The sequence below is a fragment of the Bombina bombina genome, chromosome 2 (genome assembly GCF_027579735.1).
Source record: "Bombina bombina isolate aBomBom1 chromosome 2, aBomBom1.pri, whole genome shotgun sequence".
Lineage (NCBI taxonomy): Eukaryota > Metazoa > Chordata > Amphibia > Anura > Bombinatoridae > Bombina > Bombina bombina.
In genome coordinates this window covers 667262760-667283090 of record NC_069500.1, presented here as the reverse complement: position 1 = coordinate 667283090, position 20331 = coordinate 667262760, and the positions used below count along the sequence as shown (strand labels likewise).

General features: G+C 37.3%; 1 protein-coding gene across 1 annotated transcript in view; it reads right to left on the bottom strand.

The window, feature by feature from the left end:
* Positions 1 to 19022, bottom strand: part of LOC128649376 (prostaglandin reductase 1-like) — a 54750-nt gene extending 35728 nt beyond the window's left edge. Inside the window, exons 1-6 of the mRNA XM_053702613.1 lie at positions 18920 to 19022; positions 13886 to 14002; positions 12235 to 12280; positions 11933 to 11992; positions 8670 to 8837; positions 6899 to 7016 (exon numbers count right to left, since the gene is read on the bottom strand). Coding sequence (XP_053558588.1) covers positions 6899 to 7016; positions 8670 to 8837; positions 11933 to 11992; positions 12235 to 12280; positions 13886 to 13991 — 498 coding nt within the window. The 5' untranslated portion in view covers positions 13992 to 14002; positions 18920 to 19022. The remainder of the gene's footprint in view (positions 1 to 6898; positions 7017 to 8669; positions 8838 to 11932; positions 11993 to 12234; positions 12281 to 13885; positions 14003 to 18919) is intronic.
* Positions 19023 to 20331: the final 1309 nt, after the last annotated feature.

The following is a 20331-nucleotide window of genomic DNA, read 5'->3' as shown; positions in this document are numbered from 1 at the left end:
ATCTGTGTGTGCAGGTGACTATTACTGTGCATAATTATTAGGCAACTTAACAAAAAACAAATACAGGGAGTGCAGAATTATTAGGCAAATGAGTATTTTGACCACATCATCCTCTTTATGCATGTTGTCTTACTCCAAGCTGTATAGGCTCGAAAGCCTACTACCAATTAAGCATATTACGTGATGTGCATCTGTGTAATGAGAAGGGGTGTGGTCTAATGACATTAACACCCTATATCAGGTGTGCATAATTATTAGGCAACTTCCTTTCCTTTGGCAAAATGGGTCAAAAGAAGGACTTGACAGGCTCAGAAAAGTCAAAAATAGTGAGATATCTTGCAGAGGGATGCAGCACTCTTAAAATTGCAAAGCTTCTGAAGCGTGATCATCGAACAATCAAGCGTTTCATTCAAAATAGTCAACAGGGTCGCAAGAAGCGTGTGGAAAAACCAAGGCGCAAAATAACTGCCCATGAACTGAGAAAAGTCAAGCGTACAGCTGCCAAGATGCCACTTGCCACCAGTTTGGCCATATTTCAGAGCTGCAACATCACTGGAGTGCCCAAAAGCACAAGGTGTGCAATACTCAGAGACATGGCCAAGGTAAGAAAGGCTGAAAGACGACCACCACTGAACAAGACACACAAGCTGAAACGTCAAGACTGGGCCAAGAAATATCTCAAGACTGATTTTTCTAAGGTTTTATGGGCTGATGAAATGAGAGTGAGTCTTGATGGGCCAGATGGATGGGCCCGTGGCTGGATTGGTAAAGGGCAGAGAGCTCCAGTCCGACTCAGACGCCAGCAAGGTGGAGGTGGAGTACTGGTTTGGGCTGGTATCATCAAAGATGAGCTTGTGGGGCCTTTTCGGGTTGAGGATGGAGTCAAGCTCAACTCCCAGTCCTATTGCCAGTTTCTGGAAGACACCTTCTTCAAGCAGTGGTACAGGAAGAAGTCTGCATCCTTCAAGAAAAACAGGATTTTCATGCAGGACAATGCTCCATCACACGCGTCCAAGTACTCCACAGCGTGGCTGGCAAGAACGGGTATAAAAGAAGAAAATCTAATGACATGGCCTCCTTGTTCACCTGATCTGAACCCCATTGAGAACCTGTGGTCCATCATCAAATATGAGATTTACAAGGAGGGAAAACAGTACACCTCTCTGAACAGTGTCTGGGAGGCTGTGGTTGCTGCTGCACGCAATGTTGATGGTGAACAGATCAAAACACTGACAGAATCCATGGATGGCAGGCTTTTGAGTGTCCTTGCAAAGAAAGGTGGCTATATTGGTCACTGATTTGTTTTTGTTTTGTTTTTGAATGTCAGAAATGTATATTTGTGAATGTTGAGATGTTATATTGGTTTCACTGGTAAAAATAAATAATTGAAATGGGTATATATTTGTTTTTTGTTAAGTTGCTTAATAATTATGCACAGTAATAGTCACCTGCACACACAGATATCCCCCTAAAATAGCTATAACTAAAAACAAACTAAAAACTACTTCCAAAACTATTCAGCTTTGATATTAATGAGTTTTTTGGGTTCATTGAGAACATGGTTGTTGTTCAATAATAAAATTAATCCTCAAAAATACAACTTGCCTAATAATTCTGCACTCCCTGTATATACCCATTTCAATTATTTATTTTTACCAGTGAAACCAATATAACATCTCAACATTCACAAATATACATTTCTAACATTCAAAAACAAAACAAAAACAAATCAGTGACCAATATAGCCACCTTTCTTTGCAAGGACACTCAAAAGCCTGCCATCCATGGATTCTGTCAGTGTTTTGATCTGTTCACCATCAACATTGCGTGCAGCAGCAACCACAGCCTCCCAGACACTGTTCAGAGAGGTGTACTGTTTTCCCTCCTTGTAAATCTCACATTTGATGATGGACCACAGGTTCTCAATGGGGTTCAGATCAGGTGAACAAGGAGGCCATGTCATTAGATTTTCTTCTTTTATACCCTTTCTTGCCAGGCACGCTGTGGAGTACTTGGGACGCGTGTGATGGAGCATTGTCCTGCATGAAAATCATGTTTTTCTTGAAGGATGCAGACTTCTTCCTGTACCACTGCTTGAAGAAGGTGTCTTCCAGAAACTGGCAGTAGGACTGGGAGTTGAGCTTGACTCCATCTTCAACCCGAAAAGGCCCCACAAGCTCATCTTTGATGATACCAGCCCAAACCAGTACTCCACCTCCACCTTGCTGGCGTCTGAGTCGGACTGGAGCTCTCTGCTCTTTACCAATCCAGCCACGGGCCCATCCATCTGGCCCATCAAGACTCACTCTCATTTCATCAGTCCATAAAACCTTAGAAAAATCAGTCTTGAGATATTTCTTGGCCCAGTCTTGACGTTTCAGCTTGTGTGTCTTGTTCAGTGGTGGTCGTCTTTCAGCCTTTCTTACCTTGGCCATGTCTCTGAGTATTGCACACCTTGTGCTTTTAGGCACTCCAGTGATGTTGCAGCTCTGAAATATGGCCAAACTGGTGGCAAGTGGCATCTTGGCAGCTGCACGCTTGACTTTTCTCAGTTCATGGGCAGTTATTTTGCGCCTTGGTTTTTCCACACGCTTCTTGCGACCCTGTTGACTATTTTGAATGAAACGCTTGATTGTTCGATGATCACGCTTCAGAAGCTTTGCAATTTTAAGAGTGCTGCATCCCTCTGCAAGATATCTCACTATTTTTGTCTTTTCTGAGCCTGTCAAGTCCTTCTTTTGACCCATTTTGCCAAAGGAAAAGAAGTTGCCTAATAATTATGCACACCTGATATAGGGTGTTGATGTCATTAGACCACACCCCTTCTCATTACAGAGATGCACATCACCTAATATGCTTAATTGGTAGTAGGCTTTCGAGCCTATACAGCTTGGAGTAAGACAACATGCATAAAGAGGATGATGTGGTCAAAATACTCATTTGCCTAATAATTCTGCACTCCCTGTAGTTATTAACCCCTAATCTGCCCCCCAATGTCGCTGCAACCTAATTACACTTATTAACCCCTCATCTGCCGCCCCCATAGTTACCGCTACTATATTCAATTTATTAACCCCTAAACCTAAGTCTAAACCTAAGTCTAACCCCCCTAATTTAAATATAATTTAAATAAATCTAAATAAAATAACTACAATTAAATAAATATAAATCCTAACCTAAATTACAATTACACCTAACACTACACTATCATTAAATTACATAAACTAACTACAATTAACTACAATTAAATTAAATAAACTAAATTGCGAAAAACAACAAGCACTAAATTACAGAAAATAAAAAAAAAAATTAAATTTTTTTTAAACTAAATCCCCCTAATAAAATAAAAAAGCCCCTACCCTATACTAAATTACAAATAGCCCTTAAAAGGGCCTTTTGTGGGGCATTGCCCCAAAGTAATCAGCTCTATTACCTGTAAATTTTCAATGGGACTTCCATAGCACCGGTATTACGAAGGTACAGCCTATACCATCAAGATCCGTACCGTAAACTGAAAGTCAGTAGTTATGAGTTTTGCGCTACAAAGCTGTAACTTAAAACTCATAACTAAAGTGTTACAAAGTACACTAACACCCATAAACTACCTATTAACCCCTAAACCGAGGCTCTCCCGCATCGCAAACACTAAAATAAAATTAACCCTTAATCTGCCGCTCCCGACATCGCCGCCCCTATAATAAACATATTAACCCCTAAACTGCCGCACTCCCGCATTGCAAATACTAGTTAAATATTATTAACCCCTAATCTGCTGTCCCTAACATCGCCGCAACCTACATTACTAATATTAACCCCTAATCTGCTGCCCCCAAAATTGCCGCCACTATACTAAAGTTGTTAACCCTTAAACCTAACCCTAAGTCTAAGCCTAACACCCACTAACTTTAAAATAATTAAAATAAATCTAAATAAAAATTACTCTCATTAACTATATAATTTAAAACTAAATACTTACCTATAAAATAAACCCTAAGCTAGCTACAATATAACTAATAGTTACATTGTAGCTATCTTAGCTTTTATTTTTATTTCACAGGCAAGTTTGTATTTATTTTAACTAGGTAGAATAGTTAGTAAATAGTTATTAACTATTTACTAGCTACCTAGTTCAAATAAATACAAATTTACCTGTAAAATAAAACCTAACCTGTCTTACACTAACACCTAACCTTAGACTACAATTAAATCAATTACATTAATTAAATACAATTAACTAAATTACACAAAATAAAAAAGAAATTATCAAATATTTAAACTAATTACACCTAATCTAATAGCCCTATCAAAATAAAAAGCCCCCCCAAAATAAAAAAACCCTAGCCTAAACTAAACTGCCAATAGCCCTTAAAATGGCCTTTTGCGGGGCATTGCCCCAAAGAAATCAGCTCTTTTTACCTGTAAAAAAAAATACAAACAACCCCCCAACAGTAAAACCCACCACCCACACAACCAAACCCCCCAAATAAAATCCTATCTAAAAAACCTAAGCTCCTCATTGCCCTGAAAAGGGCATTTGGATGGGCATTGCCCTTAAAAGGGCATTTAGCTGTTTTTTTCAGCCCAAACCCCAAGCTAAAAATAAAACCCACCCAATAAACCCTCAAAAAAACCTAACACTAACCCCCGAAGACCCACTTTTGAAGACCGGACATCCATCCTCATCCAAGCGGGCAGAAGTCCTCATCGAAGTGGCAAGAAGTCTTCAACGAAGCCAGGAGAAGTCTTCATCCAAGCGGCAAGAAGTCGTCCTCCAGATGGGCAGAAGTCTTCATCCAGACGGCATCTTCTATCTTCATCCTTCTGACGCGGAGCGGCTTCATCTTCAAGACATCCGACGCGGAGCATCCTCTTCTTTCTCTGGATCTTGAAGAATGAAGGTTCCTTTAAATGACGTCATCCAAGATGGCGTCCCTTGAATTCTGATTATTAAAGTTGAAAAAATCCTATTGGCTGATGCAATCAGCCAATAGGATTGAGCTTCAATCCTATTGGCTTATCCAATCAGCCAATAGGATTGAGCTTGCATTCTATTGGCTGATTGGAACAGCCAATAGAATGCGAGCTCAATCCTATTGGCTGTAACTATAGTAACTATTAATTATATTGTAGCTAACTTAGAGTTTATTTTACAGGTATTTATTTAGTTTTAAATAGGAATTATTTAGTTAATGATAGTAATTTTTATTTAGATTTCAATTATATTAAAGTTAGTGGGTGTTAGGGTTAGACTTAGGGTTAGGTTTAGGGGTTAATAACTTTAGTATAGTGGTGGCGACGTTGGGGGTGGCAGATTAGGGGTTAATAAGTGTAGGTAGGTAGCAGCGACGACATTCGGGGCGGCAGATTATGGGTTAATAAGTGTAATGTAGGTGTCGGCGATGTCGGGGGTGGCAGATTAGGGGTGTTTAGGCTCGGGGTTTATGTTAGGGTGTTAGGTGTAAACATAACTTTTATTTCCCCATAGGAATCAATAGGGCTGCGTTACGGAGCTTTACGCTCCTTTATTGCAGGTGTTAGGCTTTTTTTTAGCCAGCTCTCCCCATTGATGTCTATGGGGAAATCGTGCACGAGCACGTAAAACCAGTTCAAAGCAGCGCTGGTATTTGGGTGCAGTATGGAGCTCAACGCTGACATATTGCCTGCTAACGTCGGGTTTTTGCAAATCTGTAATAGCAGCGATATAGGGAGGTGAGCGGTGGCAATAACTTGCAAGTTAGTACCAAGCCGCTCATAATGCAAAACTCGTAAACTACCCGTTTGTATTTAGATTTAAATAGGCATTATTAGTCAATAATTGTAACTTTAATTTAGTTATATTTTAATTATGTTAAAGTTAAGGGGTTTATCGCACGGCTACTGGCTAAGAGGTGAAAATGTCAACTCTTAGCAAAAATTTTTTAGCCATGGCTGCTGTAGCAGCTAACGGCGATCGATTGAAACAAATAAAGGAGATTTCTACATGAAATATCTTGTAAAACGCTAGGATTTCCTTTCACTTTATTATAGGTAAGTTACTTTTTATTTAGATTTTAATAGGTATTATTAGTTAATAATTGTAACTTTAATTAAGTTATATTTTAATTATGTTTAAGATAGGGGGTGTTAGGTTTAGGGGTTAATATAGTTTAATTTAGGTTGTTGCGATCTGGGGGCCGGCGGTTTAGGGGTTAATAGGTTTAGTTAGTATTGGCGATGTTTGTGAATGGCGGTTTAGGGGTTAATAGCTTTAGTTAGTGTCTGCGATGTTTTGGAATGGCGGTTTAGGGGTTAATAGGTTTAGTTAGTGTTGGCGATGTGGGGGGGTGCGGTTTAGAGGTTAATAGGTTTAGTTAGTGTCGGCAATGTGGGGGGATGCGGTTTAGGGGTTAATAGGTTTAGTTAGTATTGGTGATGTTTGTGAATGGCAGTTTACGGGTTAATAGCTTTAGTTTGTGTCGGCGATGTTTCAGGACGGCGGTTTAGGGGTTAATAGGTTTAGTTAGTTTCAGCGATGTCAGGAAACGATAGTTTTGGGGTTATACATTTAATATAGACTTCGAGTTAGTGTTGGGGAACTGCGGTTTAGGAAGGAACAATGAAAAATTCTGAATAGGAATAATGGATCAGAAAATTCAGAAACATATTTATTCATTTTCGGAATTTTTCAGGATGTGCCGATTCGGCAATTCGGATGCATCTGAATCGCTGAATCGGCCAAAAGTCGACCGGAACGAAATGCACATGTCTGTTGGAAAGTTGTTTAACATTGCATGGCTTATCTGAATCATGAAAACTTAATTTTGACAATACTGTCCCTTAAATGTCCATAGAGATGTTTTATGTTACCACCTGTTCACATCAGCAATGGAGACTAGGCCAATATTCCACTTTAATTTACCTTGATCTTTGCAATTTGTCCAACTATAGAACCAACAGCTCCAGCCGCACAATTAACCAGAACAACTTCCCCCGGTTTTGGGTTGCAGATATCCAAGAGACCAAAATAGGCTGTCACTCTACAATAAGAGATTTTAGAACAATAAATAGGCATGCACTATAAGATTCAATACTTTATTTATAATCTGTTTACAAATAACTTCTCTTTAAAGATCATACAGTTTACATTTGAAAAAATGTTCTTATAAAAACACTATATTTTGTTTTGAACAAATAAAAAATGGACAGGTTTCCAAAATGTTCTCACAAAGTTTAAAAAGAAAACACTTTGTATAACTAATACCAGTAGATCAATTAATTGTTGACACTCGTGAGACAATGTTACCGAATGTAGGTGATTAATACAAAAAATTATTTGGGTGAGAAAGTGAACTGAATCAGTGCATTTTACATAGCTGGAAGCTAAAGTGTGAAAGTTGCAACATTAAAGAGAAAGTTGTGATTCCAATGTGAAAAAGGGTTTTATTCAACAATATCCAGCAGACAGTGATAAATGAAAAGAAGACCATTTAGTTCTTAGAAATATTTTTGTTCATAGTGAAGGAAGCGAAATGACTTTACAAGATGCACAAAACTCTTTGGGGGGGGGGGGGGGGGGGGGCAGGTTAAACAGTAATAAAGGTACCACCCATATGTTATCATATAAGGGTTTTTATTACAAACAGATACCAGAAATCAAATTAAGGCTGCATAACCTCTATGGCATTGAAGTACCCCTCAACATTTCTCCCTACGTATTTCCTAATAAAATATACAACACAACAGAGCACGGTGGTAGAGTTGTATCATATAGATTAAAGTAGCTTCAGGCTTAAAAGGACACAAAAACCCTATTCTTTTCTGAAGTGCTCTTATTTCTCTGCAAAAAGACCTCACTTTATGTTTTTGTTCTTTTAAAACTGACACTAAAATCAAAATTAAACTTTCATAATTCAGAGAGGGCCATGTAGTTTTTAAAAAACATTCCAATCTACTTCCATTACTAAATTGTGCCTAGTATTTTTATTTGCACACTTTCTGAGGCACCAACTCCTACTGAGCAAAGTGCCTCAGAGGATATGTATATGAGTCTATGATTTGCTGATGGCTGTCACATGGGGTGGGAAATTGAAAGAAATGTTTACATTTGTTAGAAAAAGAAGTGTAAGCTCATTTCAAAATTAGAGTTAGTCCTATTGATTAATTAACACATGCATAATACAAAGACAATGTACTGTAATTCAAATGTATTTAATGGTGCTTTAACAGCAAATCACCTGTCCTACTACCCATCCCATAGACTATACAGTTTGTTTATACATTACACTGCATAGAGTCTAAGATCACAGGCTGTATGCTGGGCAGTGGGAGCACTGAGCACCTGGGCAGGGTGTAAACATAGCCTATAAAAGTCATTCTACCTAGTGGCACCTTCTAGTAGACTTTTCTGCAATGCTTTAAAAAACCCCCAAAAAACTGTAGAATAAGATAGGGTTTATAGTGTCCTTTACATTATGTTCTTTAGGTATAAACTTCAATATTAGTGTTTAAATGTATACATTGTATATTTCAGTACTTAAACATTGTATTGAAAATATAGCTGCACTAATTAATGTAAAATAGTTATTTTAGAATTGTACAAATCTTTAATAAGCAAGAGCTTTCAAGGGACACGCCCCTTGAAAATCTTGGTGGAATTTCATGCTTAACATTTTAATGTGGCTGTTACATACCCTGGCATGCCAATTGCTCCCAATGCTAATGATCTGGGCAGATTTTCTGGCCAATTAGCAGGTAACGCCTCAATATCTTTGCCATTGGAAATGAAGTGAGTTGTCCATCCTGCATGTCCAACATAGTAACCTCCAACTGGGATAGCTTGATTTTTGCTTTCCACAACCCTGTAGCAGGATGGGGGGGAAAATCAGTAGTAGGATGAGAAGAACAAAACAAGTAGGATTACAATTTATAAAACAAAAGACAATACAAACAATTTGTGTATATATCTTGGAATAAATAAAGTAAGAAATTATTTATCTAAATTTGATGTTCCCATATTTCTAAACCCACACATTCTAAACCCCAGAATGTGTGAATTTTAAGTAAGTACTGCTGTGCAAATCTCTATATCCCAGGCTTACATCTGCAGTTGATGCAAAGATCTTTAAGGGGTGGGCCTAAAAGCAATAAGCCAATTATCTAATACTTATAGGCAAGCAATAATGCAATAAGCCAATAGAATTGAGCTCGCATTCTATTGGCTGATTGGATCAGCCAATAGGATGAAAGCTCAATCCTATTGGCTGATTGCATGTGTGGAAAGGTGATAACTAAGCGCCAACTATATAACGCAACAGACCTCCAGCTCTAAGAAATTGGCACCTAGTTGCCAAGGGTGTCCACCTGTTAGGATTTACATAATTTTGGATAAACACATAGGCAAAACCCCAATTCGGAGCCACTTATATTTCACACCCACCGGTTTCAAGCAACCTGGAATCTATCCACCTGTGCATTGTAACCCATTGTTTTTATAAATAGAGTGTGCATAAGCGCTCCTAGCACTCACATATTAGAATTTAAGTTTTATGCGATAGACATTATTTGTTAGATTTTTTTGTTGTTGTTATTAATTGTTCTAAAAGCATTTTTAAATTGTTCCAAGTGTTTCAATATATATTTTAAAGTGTAACATGGATCCATGACTAATTGTTGTATAATTTTAAATGTACCAACTTTTTTATCTTATGTATTAAATCATATTATTTCAACCTATCGTTACCTTTGGTATTTGACTATCTGCCCATAGACCCTGCCTACATTGTTTGGTGCTCTGATATCCAATCTTAAAGCTGATTGCAACAGCCAATAGGATTTTTTCAGCCTTAATTCCGATATAATTCTATCAGCCAATCAGAATCTAAGGGACGCCATCTTGGATGATGTAATTTAAAGGAACCTTCATTCCGAAGAAGACGTCGTAAGAAGAGGATGCTCCGCATCGGATGTCTTGAAGATGGAGCCGCTCCGCATGGATGAAGATAGAAGAGGCCGTCTGGATGAAGACTTCTGCCGGCTTCAATGAGGACTTCTGACGCTTCGATGAGGATGGATGTCGGCTCTTCAGAAACTGTAAGTGAATCTCCGGGGGTTAGTGTTAGGATTTTGTAAGGATTTATTGGGTGGGTTTTATTTTTATGTTAGGGTTTGGGCAGCAATAGAGCTAAATGCCCTTTTAAGGGCAATGCCTAAACAAATGCCCTTTTCAGGGCAATGGGGAGCTTAGTTTTTTTTTAGTTAGGTTTTTATTTGGAGGGGGGGTGGTTGTGTGGGTGGTGGGTTTTACTGTTGGGGGGTTATTTGTATTTTTTATTTACAGGTAAAAGAGCTGATTTCTTTGGGGCAATGCCCTGCAAAAGGCCCTTTTAGGGGCTATTGGTAGTTTATTGTAGGTTAGGGTTTTTTATTTGAGGGGGGGGGGGCTTTTTTATTTTCATAGGGCTCTTAGATTAGGTGTAATTAGTTTAAATATTTGATAATTTATTTTTTATTTTGTGTAACTTAGTGTTTGTTATTTTTTGTAACTTTAAATTATTTGAGTAGGGTTATGTGCTTAAATATATAATATAGTTAATTTAATTTGTAGTTTAATGTAGTTTTAGTATATAACAGTTAGGGTAGGTTAATTAATAGTTTAATGTAATTTTAGTCTAATAGTTAGGGTAGATTAATTAATAGTTTAATATAGTTTAATGTAATTTTAGTCTAATAGTTAGGGTAGATTATTTATTAGTTTAATATAGTTTAATTTAAATCTAAAGGTTTAAATTTATTATAAGATAGGGATGAGTTAATATTTAATATGAAGTTAGCGGGTTGTTAGGTTTAGGGGTTAATAGGTTAATTTAGTTTATGGTGATGTGGGGGGCTGGCGGTTTAGGGGTTAATAGGTTTAGTAAGTGCTAGTGATGTGGGAGGCCAGGGGTTTAGGGTTTAATACATTTATTTAGTTGCGGTGGGCTCCGGGAGCGGCGGGATAGGGGTTAATAACTTTATGTTGGTGGCGGGGCGGGGTCCGGGAACGGCGGAATAGGGGTTAATAACTATGTAGGTGTCGGCGGTGTCGGGGCGATAAATTAGGGGTTAATAAGTATAATGTAGGGGGCGGCGGTGTCGGGGGCGGCAGATTAGGGGTTAAAAAGAATAATGTAGGTGGCAGATTAGGGGTTAATAACATAATGTAGGGGCGGCAGATTAGGGGTGTTTAGACTCGGGGTATATGTTAGGGTGTTAGGTGTAAATATAACTTTTATTCTCCCATAGAAATCAATGGGATATCGGGCAGCAGCGAACATGAGCTTTCGCTGCTTTCAGACTCGCATTGATTCCTATGGCATCTGCCGCGTCCAGGTTGGCGGATTGAAAAGCAGGTACGCTGGGCCGTAATAGTGGCAAATGTACCTGGTAGATATTTGTTAATTAGCAAAAGTTGTCAGATAGTGCCGAATTTGCATTCGGAACATCTGTAATGACGTAAGCATTGATCTGTGTCGGACTGAGACTGACGGATTGTATGTAACGTCACAGATTTCAACTTTTGCCGGGCTGTAGGCTTTGATAACTAAGGGGAATCAGGCTCTCTACAATTACGCTGCGGAATTCCAGCGTATTTGCGGCTGACGGCTTGATAAGTAGGCCTCATTGACTATCTGAAAAAAGCACAGAAACCACATAATTGCACTTTCCAACAAATTGCTGAGCATCTCCTAGTCTCTCACCTCCCCGTGCTAGATTGAGGCTTTACTGGACAAGACTGTATGACTAAAATATACATTAAGTGATTAACAAAATTGTTAGTAATACTATGGTAGTATAGGGCAGTCTGAGGAAAAGTGCTGTATAGAAATAAAGTATTATGTTTTAGTTTTTTTTAAACTACACAAATTTTCAAGCAAAATGTTTACCAAAATGCATCAAACTCTTAAACATATGATACCTTGCAACTTGTGTTCCCATTATAACATCACCTTCCTTCAAAGCCCTTTTACTGTATGGCCTGTTTAAAAGAAAAACAATTAAATGTAACATTTAGATAAGATCTTGACTTTAAAAGAATTACAGTGCTTATTTATTCATTTCGCAACTTCGCTCACATATGGCGCAGATATAACATGTTTTATGTTAAGTTTTGCTGATTCCCTAATGTATTCCATATATAAATTAAGCATTAAATGAAGCTGTGGTGACACTTTTTTGTTATGGTAATTAAAGAACTTTGTCATAGGACTTAATCATTACCTCATGTATGGATCAACACTCAAAAACACGGACTCCAGCAACAGTTCTGAAATTTTGAGCAAACAAAAAAAAGCCTTAGTGTTATTATTAGATTAGATAAGAGAAGCATTTCAATAGCATAAAAATGAATGTTAGGACACATTGTAAAAGTATACTAAAATGAAGTAGACACAACCCTGATTCATTTGTTGTTTTTTCCCCCATCATTCAGCACTTACACTGCATATGTTGTACTCCCTGCTTGTACCAAAACCTTTTTATATAAATAATCACTACACATACAGCAAGACATTGACTTCCATTTTGAATATAAAATTGGGCTAGATTTACAACAGTTCTTAAAGAGTTTATTAAGTAAAATGAATGAACTTGCCTCCAATAGCTGCTCCCTACAATTTAATATAAATGTATTTTAGTTTTTTAAACCTTTCTATCTGAAACAAATAGAAAGCAAATTAGAACAGTCACAAATATATATTCATATGAGCTATATATTTTTTTTAAAAATGTGCATATATAGATGTACCCTTAAAGGTGGCGATGTACATGAACTTATTTGAAGTGTATGTAATTTTTTTCATTTTAGCAAGTTTGTCTCAGTTCAACTCTCAAGTATAGAAACAGGGTCTTCTCCATTAATGACGTGAGCTGAGAGATAAAATTCAGACATAGCCAAGTCCCTGTTCATTAATCATGCTAGAATTGTAAAATCCATTGTTCTAAGAAAACAACATGAAACGGAATTGTTAGCTGCACTTTACATAAAATACCAAGCTAAAGACTTAACAGAAGAACCCCCCCTAAAAGAAAAAAAAGCTATTGAATCTTATTCATTCTTACCCCAGAATGTCAGAATTACCTCTTTGTAAGATATAATATCAATAAAACGTGTGCCCATTAAAAGGATGTTTTGATTTTGCAGATCCAAAGAAGCTTACTGGATCGCTGCATCAGATTACTGAGTTCTAAATGTTTTGCAGGTGAACTTTGCTGAAACTACACTCGGTTTTTGTTACTTACTATGTTTTGACATTAACAGCCAATATTTTTTTTAAACCACTTTAACACCGTTAAGACATTCCATGCTATCCTAACAGCGCTGGGCTTTAATGTTGTTAGGACGGTATGGAACGTCTTATGGTTATCGGCAACCTGCAGCCTTCTACTTTAACAAAATGTCGATTTGGAGTGGGGGAAGAGCTTAGCTTAGTAGGCAGTCCCCCAGAATCTGATCCCAGTGTTGAAGTCATGTGATTGTGTGACTTCCAGCAAATGTTTACATTGGGACTTTGTTCCAATTTCAAACATGTGTCACCATTATGAAGGGGTTAATAGCTGTACAAAAATAAACAAACATACTTCCAAATATTTGTGTTTATAACTGGAAGGCTGGAGGTGGATGGAGTCTGTGCCTATCATCCAAGGGTGGAATCATTGCTGTTTGGTGTTGGCCCAGTTGGTTAGTGAGTGGAGCTGTTTATTTCTTGGGTGAGAATAAGTGGTTACAGGACAGACAGGAGAAGGAGATATCAAGTTAAGAACACAATGCAAACTACAGGACAAGCACTGTATACAGCATATATCAAATCTGTGTACCCTCCTAATCTCCCATAAAGACAACATAAAATACTAAAAATGATAAATAAATTACCTTCATCATTAAGAGGTGGTAGCTCTTTCTCTATTAATTTGAAGTCTTCCAGTTTAGGAGCACCCTCAAAGTGTCGCACCATAGTCCATGACTTGGCAAGAACCATCTTTATCTTTACTGCCACAAACAAAAAAATAAACATAAAGCACATTTCTATTAACAAGTTAGTTCTAGAATTACAGTATGGTTAAATCTGCGTTAGTGCCATTAGTCATCCAATAAATGACTATTTGAGGGGGACATTAAAGTTAATAATTTCTTTGCAAGAGAAGAATATAAAATGTATTGCACGTTTCTGAACATTTTGTTCTTATTCTCACAATAAAAAACGTTTTTTTGGTTTGTGGTGGTTTGTGGTGGTGTGCCCCTATTCACCAATACAGCTGTGGGAGTTGTACTAATCAATAAGAAATTAATTATTAAGTATTGGTGCACAAACATGCTCTGGTTTACATTTTTAACTGCTTACCTTGTTCTTCTCAAAATAAAAAAATATAGTTTGAAAAACAAACAAACAAAGTAACCATCTACAATATTACATGTGCAAGACAGACAGCATATTGTTGATTTGAGAATTTGATGATCATAGAAGCAATATAACCTTCATATTAAGGCTGGTGGAAAGATCTTAAAAAAATCATGTGTTAAAGGGAGAAGTCAAAATTACATTTTCAATATTCATATAAGAGCATATCTGCACTGAACATGAGCTCTATATGACAGCAGTATTCACACTTCTGTGTCAAGGTTTTCAAGAAGTTAAGGATCTCTGTGGGAATCATCAAGCCCAGGACACCCATAAGTGCTAGACTGCTTCACATGGAAGACCCCCAGCTAATTGATTGTTCTTTCAAATGGTGTGACTTCACAGTAAAACGTTTACACCTAGATTACAAATTGTGCGCTACACCTGGTGCATAAATAACGCTAAAAATGGTACCGCACTTTCCATAGTACTGCAAGTTTAAAAAAAACCTACTTGTGTTGTGCAGTATGGTGCGATAAGCTCCATACCGCTCAAAAGCCAATTCCTGACTTGTCGTTTTCCCCCATAGACTTCAATAGAGAAAAAGTGTTAGAAAAAAACTAACACCTGTGATTGTGGAATGACGATCGCTATAACGCAATCCCCATTGATGTCTATGGAGACAAGAAGGTTTTGTTTAAATCTAACACCCTAACATAAACCCCTAGTCTGCCACCCCTGACATCGCCAACAGTAAATAAAGTTATTAACCCCTAATCCGGCGCCCCACCCGCATCTCCAACACTACAATAAACCTATTAACCCCTAATCCGCCACCCACCCACATCGCTAGCACCAAAATAAAGCTATTAACCTCTAATCCGCCGCACCCCGCATCACAAATACTAAACTAAACCTATTAACTCCTAAATCATCAAACACCTACATCGCAAATACTAAACTAAACCTATTAACGCCTAAACCGCCAAACATCCACATCGCGACAAACTAAATTAAACTATTAACCTCTAAACCTAACACCCTCTAACTTTAAAGTTACAATATAACTTACCTTAAAATAAATAAAAACTTACCTGGGACATAAAAAAAAACCCTAAGCTTAAACTATAAATAAACCTAACATTACTATTTAAAAAAAACTAAAGATACCAAAAATAAAAATTTTAAAATTTTAAAATCCTACTACAAAAAAAAAAAAACTAACATTACACGAAATAGCAAAGTCTAAAATTACGAAAAATAAAAAAATCTAAGATTACAAAAAATAATAAACGAAATTATTCAAAATAAAAAAATTAAACCTAATCTAATACCCCTATAAAAACAAAAAAGCCCCCCCCCCCCAAAAAAAAAAACACCCCCTAATTTAACACTAAATTACCAATAGTCCTTAAAAGGGCCTTTTGTAGGGCATTGCCCTGAACAATCAGCTCTTTTACATAAAACACTAAAATAATCCCCTAACAGTAAAAACCCCCACCGCCCGACCCCCAAAATAAAAAAGACCTGACTCTAAAAAAATCTAATCTACCCACTGCCCCTAAAGGGGCATTTGTATGGGCATTGCAGTAGCTCTCATCCTATTGGCTGATTTGAAAATTTCAGCCAATAGGAATGCAAGGTACCCCAATATAAAAGGGGTACCTTGTATTCAATCTTCAGTGTGCGGCGGATGATCGCTTGAATAGTACCTCCACGTGGTCAAAGACTGCCACCCCTGAAGACCACTCCGTGACTCAGAAGACCGTTCCGCACCTCTGAGAAGAAGATAGAAGATGGTCCCCCGATGGATGAAGATAAATCTGCCTGGATGAAGACTTTTCTCTGCCTGAAAGAACATAGATGTCCGTACTTCAGGAACGGTGAGTACATTTTTTGGGGTTAGTTTTTTTTTTAATTTTTTGTGGTGTTTTCTTTTTTTTTTTTTTTAATGGAAAGCAAAAGAGGTGATTGTCCTTTTAAGGGAAATTCCAATACAAATTACAAATGCCTCTTTAGGGAATAGGGTAGATTAGATTTTTTTAGAGTTAGGCCTTTTTTATTTTAGGGGGTTGGGTGGGTGGGGTATTTTACTGTTAGGGGTTAATTTGTAGTTTTTTTTAATCTAAAAGAGCTGATTGCTTCAGGGCAATGCCCTACAAAATTCCCTTTTAAGGGCTATTGGTAGTTTAGTGTTAAATTAGGGGGTGTTTTTATTTTTGGGTGGCTTTTTTGTTTATAGGGGTATTAGATTAGGTTTAATTTTTTTATTTTGAATTATTTTGTTTATTATTTTTTGTAATCTTAGATTTTTTTTATTTTTCGTAATTTTAGACTTTGTTATTTTTTGTAATGTTAGGTTGTTTTTTTTTTAGTAGTGTTAGGATTTTTTAATTTTGTAATTTAGGTTTTTTATTTTTGGTATTTTTTTTTTTTTAAACAGTAATGTTAGTTTTTTTTTATAGTTTAAGATTAGTTTTTTTTTTTATTTCACAGGAAAGTTTTTATTTATTTTAAGGTGGTTAATTTGTAACTTTAATTTATAGTTAGGGGGTGTTAGGTTTAGGGGTTAATAGTTTAATTAAGTTTGTTGCAATGTGGAGGACCAGCGGTTTAGGGGTTAATATGTTTATTTTAGTAGTAGCAATGTGGGGGGCCGGTGGGTTAGGGGGTTAATAGGTTTATTTTAGTAGTAGCGAAGGGTGAGGTTGGCGGTTTAGGGTTTAATAGGTTTATTTTAGTAGTAGCAATGTGGGGGGCCGGCGGTTTAGGGGTTAATAGTCTTATTTAGTGTTGACCATGTGGGTGGGCAGCGGATTAGGGGTTAATACTTTAATTTAGTGTTGGCAATGTGGTGGATGGCAGATTAGGAGTTAATAGGTTTATTATAGTATTTGTGATGCGGGGGGATGGAGGTTTAGGGGTTAATAGGTAGTTTAGGGGTGTTAATGTACTTTGTAACATTTTGTTTTTGAGTTTTGTGAAACATTTTTGTTTCACAAAATCTATAATTACTGGCCTTTAAATGGACTGTGGCGGTATAGGCTTAAATGCTAGCGGTATAGCGTACCACGCGACTTGTAATACGGGTGAGCTGAATATTCCACTCGCAAAGGCCAATTTTTTTGTGGTATAGCCATTATGCACAACTTGTAATCTAGGTGTTAGTTTCTTTAAACACTGTTTGAAGGCTGTTGGTCTTTATGCACTTAAATCAAGTAATCAAAACAGTTCAGAGACCCCCTTGTTTTACAGCCCAGAAGACCCTCTTTAAGTGATTGTAAAGTTTAATGAATAAGTGCCCGGTATCTAAAACTAATCTTAAAACAGGGGCATTTTCATTCATTAAACTTTACAATGAAGCTTCTTTTTTAAAATAATTACCTTTCTTTCTTGGAAAACAGACTAATCCGGCTTCCTCCAATCGTGTGTCCCCATGAGCTGGACACCAAAGGGGGCAAGCAAAAATTGGAGAAAGACAGATTCGTCATTGCTGTGCTAACTACAGCAGAAGCTGAGTGCGGAGGATCGCTGGTCGCTTTTTCATAAAGAAAGGCAAGTATTTAAAAATAGAAGCTTCATTGTAAAGTTTAATGAATGAAAGTGCCCCTGTTTTTAAGATTAGTTTTAGATAGCAGGCACTTATTCATTAAACTTTACAGTCACTTTAAATAAAGCCCCTATATAGACTGAAATAGCCAGAAAATCACAGTGGTAACTACGACAGCCCAGCATAAATAAATGTTCAATCATTTTTGCAGAAGCTCATAGGAGTCCCAATGTACAGATAAAAAAAACCTTTGGGTAAATTTATACATGAGGATAAACCATTTACAACTAAAATGCCATAGAGTGCTAAGGGCATGTGCACTGTTCTGAATGTGCTACCTAGGTTTACTCTTCAACAAAAGATACCAAGCAAACAAACCAAATTTCATATCAGTAAATAGAATTTTTTTTTTTAAATTTGCATGCTCTGTGTAAACCATAAAAGATTAATTGCAACTTAATTGTCTATAGAAATTCAAATATGTTTTGATACTATCATTTACATCTAAATAACATGTAGGAGAGACATTCTACAGATATACACATCAATGACTGCTATACAAATGATGACAAAAACTTTAAAAGTCAGAATGACTTATTAAAACCAACCGAATAACTCCATTACTTCAGCTGTTGTGGCTCTTATTTAAATTATAAACAAGAATGAAGAAAGCTTCCTAATGTTTTTTTCTGTTTTTAACGCCAGGCTAACCTATTATAAATGTACAGACTGAAATAGTCTCACTGACAAGAGGGAGCTATAAGGAAGTTTTGTAGGTTTTGAATAATTCCTCACATTTACTATTTCTCGACAGAAAAGCTAAACAAATTTAACAAGGATAGGTTGTATTGAGCTCAGGGCCCAGTTGTAACATTATCTGTACCACCAGCCAGTTTAAGAGAAACGCTTGTAGTTAATAGAGTGATACAGATTAAGAAAGCACAGCCTGCGTTGCTTGTTTGATATTTTACATATTTAATAGATAGTTCTATACATAAACGCTATTTTTGTGGTTTACCTTTATTCTGGGTCTGGTCACTTATCTCCAGCACGTTCTAAGCAGCAGGACTGCTTCTCTGTAGACTTTATACAGTTACAATGTCTAATCTGGCTGTGTGCCACCTCCCGGTCCCAGCAATGCTATCCACCCCTTCCCCTCCCATAATGATTACTATACAAGAAGTATTTGAAGGTTTTTCTTCTCTCAGCATAGCTCACTCTACAGACAATGCACAACTGACTGTGTATCAATATTTTACTTATATTTAACTATTTAAGGCCAACAGGCCCACAAATATTTATAAGATGATTAGTGCAACTAAAATTTATAATATTTTAATAATTATAATTTTCGTAATGTCTTACATGACAAATCTACTATTTATCAGTGAGAACCAATGTGCATAAAAAGACTGTTCACAATTTGAGAATAGAAGTAAATCGAGTCGTGTCCCTCTAACATTAACAGAGCTAAACTGGGAGCTTCTAAGTATGTTTTTAAAATGTTTTATACTGGATTTTTAGATCAGTATCCATACATATTATACTTTATAGTAGTGTCTACTACATGCAGTTATATGAACATTGGTGTATACTGCCCCTTTAATGAAGCTGCTCCCATGTGGTATCTCACCATAGATCAAGCTACTGAGCTGTTGTTTGTACCTGTTTCTCTAATTTACTTTTATTATCAAATTGTCTTTGTTCTCTTGTTATCTTTATTTAAAAAGCAGGAAGGTAAAGGTTAGGTGCCGGCCCTTTATTGGTTGAGAACCTGGGTTATGCTTGCTTATTGGTGGCTTAATGTGGCCACCAATAAGCAAGCACTCTCCAGGGTGCTGAACCTAAAATGGGCCGGCACCTAAGCTTTACATTCTTGTTTTTTAAATAAAGATAGCAAGAGAACACAGAAACAATTATAATAGGAGTAAATTAGAAAGTTGCTTAAAATTGCATGCTCAGGAGATCCGGTTCCGGTGGAGGAGGAGCTACACAGCAGTAGCTCAGTTTGGTTCTCCAGTCTGTTGGAAATTGGCGGTGATTCCTTCGCGCTAACCCCCTGCTTTGGGGTTTACCTTTGACAGTCACATCACCTACTCCGGAACCCTAAGCAGTGGACTACCATCCCACTGCTTTAACCCTAAGCTACTTTCTTTTTTTTCCCTACTTTTCCTTGTCTCACATAAGCACTAACTTGGTGCCTGCTTACTCATTAACAGACCCAATTCTATATTCTTCTACGGACAGCCATACTCTGTCAGCCTGCTTCCGTCTGCAGTACCAAGAACTTTAACGGACTTTTGACCCTCCCCCCTCTCTGCACCTCTTTGTTACCTCTCCCAGCGAGCAACACATCGGTCTGTCTGCCTTTAGCCGCGGTCTTGTAGTGGCTAGCTCGTCCCTCTCCCTCCCCACCGGTGCTGCGCGGGG